Consider the following 9365-nt stretch of genomic DNA (forward strand, 5'->3'; position numbering starts at 1 on the left):
TTAAAATGATGGCCTCCAAGTCATCAGGTTGCCAGCGGGTCTATCATACAGGCATCAGTGTGACAACAATCACAACTACTGTTTGCTGTTGTTGTTCAGTGGCTGAGTCGTGTCAGACTCTTTGCAACCCCACGGACTGCAGCACGCCAGGCTTCCCTGTCCTTCACTATCTCCCGGAGTACGCTCAAACTCATGTCCATTGAGTCAGTGATGATATCTAACCATCTCATCCTCTGTCGCCCCCTTTCTCCCCTTGCCCTCAATACTTCCCAGCATCAGGATCTTTACCGATGAGTTGGCTCAATGCATCAAGTGGCCAAAGGATTGGAGCTTCAGCTTTAGCATCAGTCCTTCCAATGAATATTCAGGGTTGATTTCCTTTAGGATTGACTGGTTTGATCTCCTCAGTGTCAAGGGACTCTCATGAGTCTTCTCCAACACCACAGTTCTTGCTGCTAACCTTGAGCCCATCTCTTTCTTGCATCTGAACCTCTGAACACTATAGTGTTCATCTTATTAACTCCATTTTGCAGTCGAGGCAGGAAAAGCTTAGAGAAGTTAAGAGAGATGCTCACCATGGTTACACAGATCTATCTTTCTCCAAAGGCCACACGCTTTTTCCACCTGGCCAGTTAAATCACTTGCTGTGCAAATTGTTCACTGAATGGCTGATGAAATGGGTTCCCTATAAACAATGAGGTTCTGGTAACAATTCAGATAGAAGACTGGGCTACCCTTCCCACCCTGTACAGCCCACAGTGCTTCTTTCTGAGCCATGTTTAACCATCAAGCCTTCACTTTAGGGAGAAAGCTGGATTACTCTTGGGACAGCCAGAGAACGTTTCCTTAAGCCAGACATAAACAGATTAAAAGGGTTTCCCAGGTGGCACATAAAGAACCTGCCTGCCAATGCAGGAGACATAAGAGATGCGGGTTCCATCCCTGGGTCAGGAAGGTCCCCTGGAGGAGGGCGTGGCAACCCACTCCAGTACTCTTGCCTGGAGAATCCCATGGACAGAGAAGCCTGGCGGGCTACAGTGCATGGGGTTGCAGAGAGTCAGACACGACTGAAGTGACTGAGCACCCGTGCAAACAGATCAAAGCCACATTCGCTGAAGAAAGGGGAGAAAACAAGGTCATGTGTCAAAAGTCCAGAGAAGTAAACTACACCTCTTCTGGCTTTTCAACAGAGGGAGACAAAATAAGAGGAAAAGAGCAGAGCTTTAAGGAGAAATAAACTAGGATTCAAATCCTAGCTTCATTACCTGTGTGGTGTTTTTAGCAAATTGCTCAACATCTCCAAGTCTCAGTTTGATTTACCATAATACCTACTGTGTTAGACCATAGATGAGAGTGGGGAAATGAGATGAAATATGTATGTCCCCCTGCCTTCTCTCTTCCATTTCCACAAAATTCATATGGTAATCAACTTGGACCCTCATTTCAGGTCTGAATGATACTAGTTCAGATGGACTATGCCTTATTTTCCAGCAAAAAGCAGATCCTATTTGATGATAAAATGTTTCCATTAAAAATAGAGAACCGAGAGAGAACGGATAAGAGGGGAACCTTCATCCAAGAGGCCATCAGCTGATTCATAAAGCTACAGAATGAGTCAGCCTGGCTCCCAAGGCTAATCTTACAATCAATGGGCATCTCCGGCCAGCCAATCCTAGCCCAGTGGAGAAAGAAGGGCCCAGCGGGCAATCCTCACAAACCTATTCCAATCCCTCCCTGCAAAACTGATTAACTCTGCTTCCAGCTTGGGTGAAATGAAAATCAACCTGGGCCCTTTGCAGTACTGTTTTTCCTCCCTCGTCCAGCATCATCTCCCACCCCTCCTGGCTTGTTGGCTTTCTAAACAACTGGGGCAGGGGGATCTGCGGTGATTCTACTCAGCGTGTGTGTGTCTCTCTCTCTGTGTCTGTGTATGTGCGTGTGTCTGTGTGTGTGTGCGGCTCCAAAACAGCAGGCTTCTGTGTCTGGCTTTGAAAATCAATCTCCCAGCCTTCATCCTGACATTTATTATTTCCAAACCCTTCAGGTCCTCTTGGCATTTATGCAGGAAGCAAAAGGCTGGAGAACCCAGGTCTATTTGTCCTGCAGATGATGATCTTTTAACAAAAAAGTAGCTTCAACATTTTTACTCTCTGTATATACACTCTGATAAAGAGTCCTAGAACCCAGTCCTCAATTTGAATAAGGGTCATAAATCACACACACACACACACACACACACGTAATATTTTTGATTGGTGGTTGAGGAAGGAGAATTAATCAATACACAGGTTTAATTTTACTAGGTAGATATACTTCCACCAGACATGACTCAACAATCTCCCTCCAGGCACCTTTCCCCCATCCTTCCATCCAACAATAACTGAGTCATTCAGCAAGATACACTGGGTGCCAAGCTTTGTGCTGGGCATTGGGAATTTATCAGTGAGCATGTATCAGAGGCACGCTCTGCCTTCTGGATCAGCCAGCTTGGTTCAGCAAGAGTTAACAAGATAGAACTGTATAGGGTCCCCTAGTTGGCCAAAGCCGCCTCTGCCACCCTGAATTCCCCTGGGAGAGGCCCCTGTGTTTAGAGTCAAATGCGCCCAGCCCCCTGTGTGAGAAGTGAGCCAGAGACCAGTGCCTGCCTCTCTCCAGCCACTTTCCAGTCTGAAGAATGAAACCCGCACCTGCCCTCAAAGTGGCAAAGCAGAGGGGAAGCTCCTCTGCACTCTTCCTGCCTCTAGACTGCTCCCAGATGCTGAGTTTGGGGGGCTAACCAGTGAGCTGGCTGCTGCTTTTAGGGAGCTGGGTCTGTTGGGGGCTTTAAAGAACGGTGATGGGAAGGGATGGGCCCATCTCAGGGTGCTAACAGCAAGTCCCCCAGGAAAGCTTTCCACGCTGCAGCATACGACTCCCAGCGCTGGTCCAGTGAGCCCTCCGGGGCGAGCCCTCTCCCTGGAACTCCAGGGAAATGACTATACAGTGATAGCACAAGCGATGTTTAAACACTCCAGGAGGAATCCCAGCCCGGTGAGGGTCTGACGTTCCCCGGGGCGGGGTGGGGACAGGAAGGGTACTAAGGAGATGGAAGCAGGAGTTAGAAGATTCAGCTGTTTTGTTTGTTTGTGCTTTTCCTCTTCAGAGAAACACAGAGGACGCTGGGGGGCAAGAGGGGGATTAAGTAGCAGTGCCGGCCTTCCCTCTCACCAGGCTTAAATGCTGGGTACCTAAAATGCTTCCTTCCCAGTTCCTTTCCCAGTATGAGACCACAAGGAGGGAGTGTACAGCGGTGAGGAAGAAGGACGCATTTCCCCAGCCAGGCTTTCCGACCTCAGCCCCAAAGGGAAAACTGCCTAGAGGTTGAAAAAGATGCCATATCAAATCCTGGCCATGCTGCTTAGTGGCAGCCGGCTGATCTTGGGCAAACCACTCTCTGAGCCCCGGCTGCCGCACCTGTGACAAGGGGTCAACGATGATGCCTAACTCTCTGGGTCCCGGGAACTATTAAATAAGATCGCACACGTAAAACTCTTTTAAGAACCGATGGCAGGTACGCAGTGAGCCGACGGTTACGATTTTCTAACCATGTTACCATCAAACCTTCCTCTCCTGGCCCCTGAGCTGTCCTACTCCACGGAGAGCTCCCGTGGCGCGATCATCCAGACCCTGAGCGCTGGGCGCCACCGGCCACCCTTCCCCTCCCCGGAGCTCACCATCTCCTCCGGTCACCCCCAGATCTGGCTTGGGGAGAGCGAGGGCTTGCCTGCCAGCCTCCTTCCCAGCATCGGCGGGCCAAGGGGCGGCGGGGGAGGCTCGGAGAGCCGGTGAGGGCGCGCGGGGGGCCGCCCAGGGAGGCTCTTCCCCTCGGGCAGCGTGCCCGCCGAGGCTCTGCCAGCCGCTCCCCCGGAGCTCTGAGCGCGCAAAGAGAGAGAGAGAAAGAAAGCAAGAAACGCGCGGATACTGGACCAGGCTTTGACGCGGATCTTGAGCTCGCCGTCCTGCGGCTCGGGCATGGCCTTCCTGGTGACCCGCAGCTTGTTGAGCCCCCCGAAGCCGGCCAGCACCACTGCGCGCATCTCCTGGGCGTCCCCGAGGCGGTGAGAGCCGCCGCCGCCGCCGCCCTCGGCCGGCTCCTTGCCTGCCTCCTTTTCGATCATCTGCTCCGTCTCCTCCGCCTTCTCCACGCCTTCCTTGGCCATGGCGCGCGGGGGCGAGGGGCGCACGGGCTGCGGCTGCTGCGGCGCTGGGGGGCTCGGAGACCCTCGCTCGCGGGTTCCTCCTGTTGAATGCGGGATGCTCGGCGGCGCAATGGCTGCAGCCTCTGCTAGCAGCGCCGCGGTCCACGGACTCCGCCGTAATCCTCCGAAGAGCCGCGCACCCTGCCTCACTGCCCTCCTCTCTGTCCTGCCCGAGCAAAGCCTCAGCTCCCGCTTCTCAGCCAGTTTCACACCAAGCTCTTGATCGTAGAACCCAGAGCCCAGATCCGCCAAAAAAAAAAAAAAAAAAACTCGTGAATAAAACACACAGAGAGAGGACGCCTTGTCCTCCGCCGTGGACGCAATACTTCATTATATACGGCGCGGGCCGGGTGCCTTGAAATGGACAGAGATGAATGTCTGGGCCTGGAGGACGCCTCCCCTCCCCAAGGTGGCCTCCTCTCCCACCGACGTGCGGGGGCCGGGGGACTGACGGGAAACGCGCTGTTTCCCAAACCACCGGTCCGGGTTAGAAGGACGGAGAGGTTCGGGAAACTGGAAACTGGAAATCCCACTGGCTGCCCTGAGGAGTCCAGATCCAGGTCTTTGCACTTGGGACCTGCAGCGATGCCCCTTACCCGGGATCGCGAGGAGCATCTCACGATGGCTAACTCTCACCACCTGACCCGTTTGGGGCCGTTGAAGAGGCTCCAAAATAGAGTTCAGTACCAGAAAGGGGTTCTGTTCTTGATCTGACTCAACAGAAGATCAGATCACTGTTTACACACACACACACACACACCTGCAACGCAGACGTGTACACACACACAAACACGCCAAGCAATACCTGGCTTCTTGTCTTCTGTTAGCGAGCCCTTTTGAAAAAAGCTCATAGAAGCACTTAGATTTTTTTTTTTTTTAAGGAAAAAAATGGGGTATTCCCTTGCAGCAGTTTAAAGAAAGATGCAGTTGAGGAGTGATAGGTGTATATTCTGGTTATGAGCCAAAAAACCTAGGTCTTTGAAGAAGACCTCAGGGAGCAGGGGCCTTGAGCCAGACCTTGAAGGTGAACCAGGTTCCTCAGATAGGTGATCTCAAGCACCTTAAAACACATAGCAAGGTGGCAGGTGAAAGTACTACTGGGAAGACACTGGTTTGTTCTGTGTGAGCTGATCATTGGCTGTGTTTGACAGTTGCTGGAGACTAGGCTTGAAAAGTTGGTTGGAACCAGCTTTTGAGGATTTTTACATATTGTGTTATAAAAGTTAAGACATAATCAGCCCTGACTCAACAGAAGGCAGTGGGCACAACTGGAGTCTTAAAAAAGGGGGGGGGGTGCATGGCATCACCAGATTGCATTTCAGGATAACAAGTTTGGAGGTAAACAGGTGACGGTTTGGACAATAGAATTACTGGAAGCATGGAGATTCGTTAGGGACTCGAGTGCAGACAAAAATCAATCAATCGACAAATCAGTCAGTAAATAAGAGCCTCAGCTGAGGCAATGGCTGTAGGATGGAAGAGAGGAGATTAGAAGGAGGCTGAAGAGACAAGACTTGGCTAGTGGATCGAACATTTGATTGTAAACCAAATTGCCCAAATCATTAAGTCTGTTGACATTGTGCAGTATAGTGTTCAGGCCGGATTCTATCCTGAAACAAGCATTGGAGTGCCAGTGCTTTATTTGGGAGGTGTTCCCAGGAAGCTTCCATCAGGAAGTCAGGAAGTGATCAGGGAAGCAATTGAAGCCAACACAAGGAGCGTGACCGCAGGAACATGGGGGCCCCAGGCCCAGAGACAGTGTGGGACACGCTCAGCACCGTCTCATCCAAGGAGTAAGAACATGGGTGCTTTAAACTAAGCTTTCTGCTGATCCGCTAAGGGCTGTCCTGGAAGTGTTAGCTCCCTGGTGCTTTCATCCTGCCCCTCGTACCTGTGCTGAGATGTTCCAGGCAGGGTGCTCTCCATAGAAAGCCGTTATCTTAGACAGGGAATGGTGAGTTCAGACGGGCTTTGGGACTGGCATTGATAACATCTTCAAGGTGTGGTCTTGATTTGCGGGTATCTACTCATCTAGACTTTATGTATCTTTTGTAATTTAATTCTCAGAATAAACCTTATTAGGTAAGCATCATTGTTCCCACTTTACAGAAGAGAAAAGTGAGTCTTAACATGGTGAATTATCCTGCTCAAAGGAACACAGTGACTGTGGTGGGATACATAACCAGCTCCAAATGGATGCGCTTAGCTTCTCACCATGCATGCTTGTTTGGATGGATAATACTCCACGGCATTTTATGTTCTCTGGCCCTTTGTTGGCCTCCTAATATTTCTGTCCCATTAGGACCCCTTGCCTTGATTCTGAGGGCTTTCATTAAGAATAGAAAGTTAATCTACTTTGCACTCAGTACACAGCATGTTTAAGAGAAGTGTTTGCCTTATAATATGTTAAAAGGAATATAATTACTCCCTCCAAGGGAATCTTCTGGCTGTTTATAAACACCAGATTATAATTGGTTTGCAGCTGATTGTCACAACAGCTAAGAGGAAACACACCACAGTCTACTGCTGTTGGAGGAATACCTTCTTCTGAGTCCTGTGCTTAACCTGGATGGTTAAGTACTCTCAAATCTTCTCCTCTTTGGTGGAATGTGCCAAAAGCTATGCGGCAAGGCATCTGTCCAAATAAACACAATAAATCTGCTTTCAATTTATAAAATTGATTCCTTGGGCACTGGCTTTAGAACTTCGGTTGCGAAATACCTTATTTTGTAGGGCAATGTCACCACAGCGGCCACTGCTGGTGAAATGCAGTATTACAACTCAGCTCTATTAACTTGTATATGAGGTAGGAACAGGGGTGTGTACCTTGGGAGGGGTGTAGGGGGTCTAAATAGGAACCCCTCACAATATAAGCCATCTTAGGGGAGTGCCACACAAAAGAAGTGAGATCTTTGGGCAATAATATATGGGAAACAATCTTAGTACGATTTCTGAATGGTTTTCTAAAATACTTGAAAAGTATCTATCTTCCAGAGCAATACATTACCTGGGGTGAATAGTCAATGTCTTCAAATGTATCCTTTAATAAGATTTCTTCTATTGTATTGTCCTCAATACAATTAGAGTCATTTATTATAATACATTGTTTAATCTAAAAAATAATCCTGTGCCCTAGGTACGGTGTGTATGTGTGTGTGTACTCAGTTGCTCAGTCATGTCTGACTTTTTGTGGCCCCATAGGCTGTAGCCTGCCAGACTCCTCTGCCCACGGAATTTTCCAGGCAAGAATACTGGAGTGGGTTCCAGTATTCCCTACTTCAGGGATAGTCTCGACCCACAGACAGAAACGATTATCCTCATTTTACCCAGGAAAAAATTTAATAGAAACTGAGTAACTTCTCCAAGGTCACCTACTTAGTCTGGCAGAGCTGGGATTTGAAGTGCAAGGCATTTGACTCTAAAGTGTGGATGCTTAACCACCCTGCATAATATTTATGATTTTATAAGCTGTTATGGGTTTCAAAAATGCCATAGAAGAGATTGAGGAAGAAGACAAATTCATAAGGTCAGTAATGAAGAACAGTTAATGGTTGATGGCCATTGAAAGATCTTAGTAATATCCAAGAGCTCATATTAAAGGATGTATGCTATAATTTCTTATAGTTTGTATTGATGTAATTTAAAAGTCAATGAAGCATGATTGCCACAAGTACAGCATTATCTTCAGAGAAGTACTGAATAAGTGTGCAGCCCATCCTGAAAGAGGCAGAATAAACTTCCTATTTATATCTCATAGAATTAGTCATAGAGGGTTAACTCTAGACATGTCAGAGGGAAAATGTGAACTGATATTCATCACTTTTTGAGTGCTGACCTTGTACTATTACTAAGTACTGGAGATAGAATGGGGAATAAGACAAACATATTCTCAGTACTGGGATTCCCAGGTGGTGCTAGTGGTAAAGAACGAGCCTGCAATGCAGAAGACTCAGGAGAGCCAGGTTTGATCCCTGGGTCGAGAAGATCCCCTGGAGGAGGAAATGGCAACCCACTCCAGTATTCTTGCCTGGAGAATTGCATGGACAGAGAAGCCTGGCAGGCTCCAGTCCATATGGTCGCAAAGAGTCAGACATGACTGAAGCTACTTAGCATGCACGCATTCTCAGCACCAGTGGAACAAATAGAGGTGACATATATTGGTCTAGCTTGAGTTCCCCAGAAGCAAACCTTTTATAATTTAAAGATTTGAGTGTAAATGGCTTATTTGAGTGATGATGCTGGGAAATAGGGGTCTATGGAATTGATATAGGGAATGGAAAGAAGTTAGTGCAAGCTACACCATCTGGCAGGTTACCTCTGTCATTGACTCAGGTTAAATCGTGCTGGAGAACTCTGCATGACACTATAGAACACACCTCAAAGGCGTCACAGTTGAGAGGTAAGGTAAATGGACTACCAACTCCTGTCAGTCCTTGGCCAAGGGCTGTTTCTCCGGGGTGCTAAGCATCTATCCTTTTCTGGTCTGCCCTGTACATGACTGTTTTGGAACTGGTAGCTAACCAAGCTATTCTGAAAGAGTTGCAGGTGTTTTGGTTTAAACCCACTGGATCACTGTTCGTGGCAGCGGTGCGTCCTAAGAGGGTATACGTGGAACAAAGCAATCTCTCCTATTGCTATGACTCCCCCCCAAAAAATCACACAGATAATTAATCATTTACTAGTATAAGCACTGTAAAGAAGAAATAGAATGTTCTCTCTGGAAGGTCAGGGAAGGCTGTAATATTCAGCTACGAATAACAAAAGCCTCAAGATAAAAAGTGGCTTAAAGTAGACAGAATACACATAAGGATGGTATAGAGTCTCCCCAAAGTCATCGAGGATCAATGTTCCTTCCAGTTCTGTACTTCATCCAGATGAGGGACTGACCCTCATTCTCATGGTTCAAAATACACCCCTCACATCCATATTCCAGGTAGCGAGAGCAAGACATGTGGGAGGAGGGAGAAAGATCCACATGCTTCTTTTTAAAGAAATGAGGAGACAGCCAAAATACATCTGAAAGTAAAAGTCTTTCAGTCGTGTCCAACTCTTTGCGACCCCATGGGCTGTAGCCCGCCAGGTTCCTCTGTCCATGGAATTCTCCAGGCCAGAAAACTGGAGTGGGTA

The 9365-nt window shown here is 48.3% G+C and overlaps 1 protein-coding gene across 1 annotated transcript in view; it reads right to left on the reverse strand.

The window, feature by feature from the left end:
• The window catches only part of VAT1L (vesicle amine transport 1 like), a 166227-nt gene extending 161881 nt beyond the window's left edge, over positions 1 to 4346 (reverse strand). Inside the window, exon 1 of the mRNA XM_027513966.1 lies at positions 3967 to 4346. Within this exon, the coding sequence (XP_027369767.1) occupies positions 3967 to 4199 (233 nt within the window). The 5' untranslated portion in view covers positions 4200 to 4346. The remainder of the gene's footprint in view (positions 1 to 3966) is intronic.
• Between the last annotated feature and the right edge of the window lie 5019 nt (positions 4347 to 9365).

The sequence above is a fragment of the Bos indicus x Bos taurus genome, chromosome 18 (genome assembly GCF_003369695.1).
Source record: "Bos indicus x Bos taurus breed Angus x Brahman F1 hybrid chromosome 18, Bos_hybrid_MaternalHap_v2.0, whole genome shotgun sequence".
In the NCBI taxonomy this organism is placed as follows: Eukaryota; Metazoa; Chordata; class Mammalia; order Artiodactyla; family Bovidae; genus Bos; species Bos indicus x Bos taurus.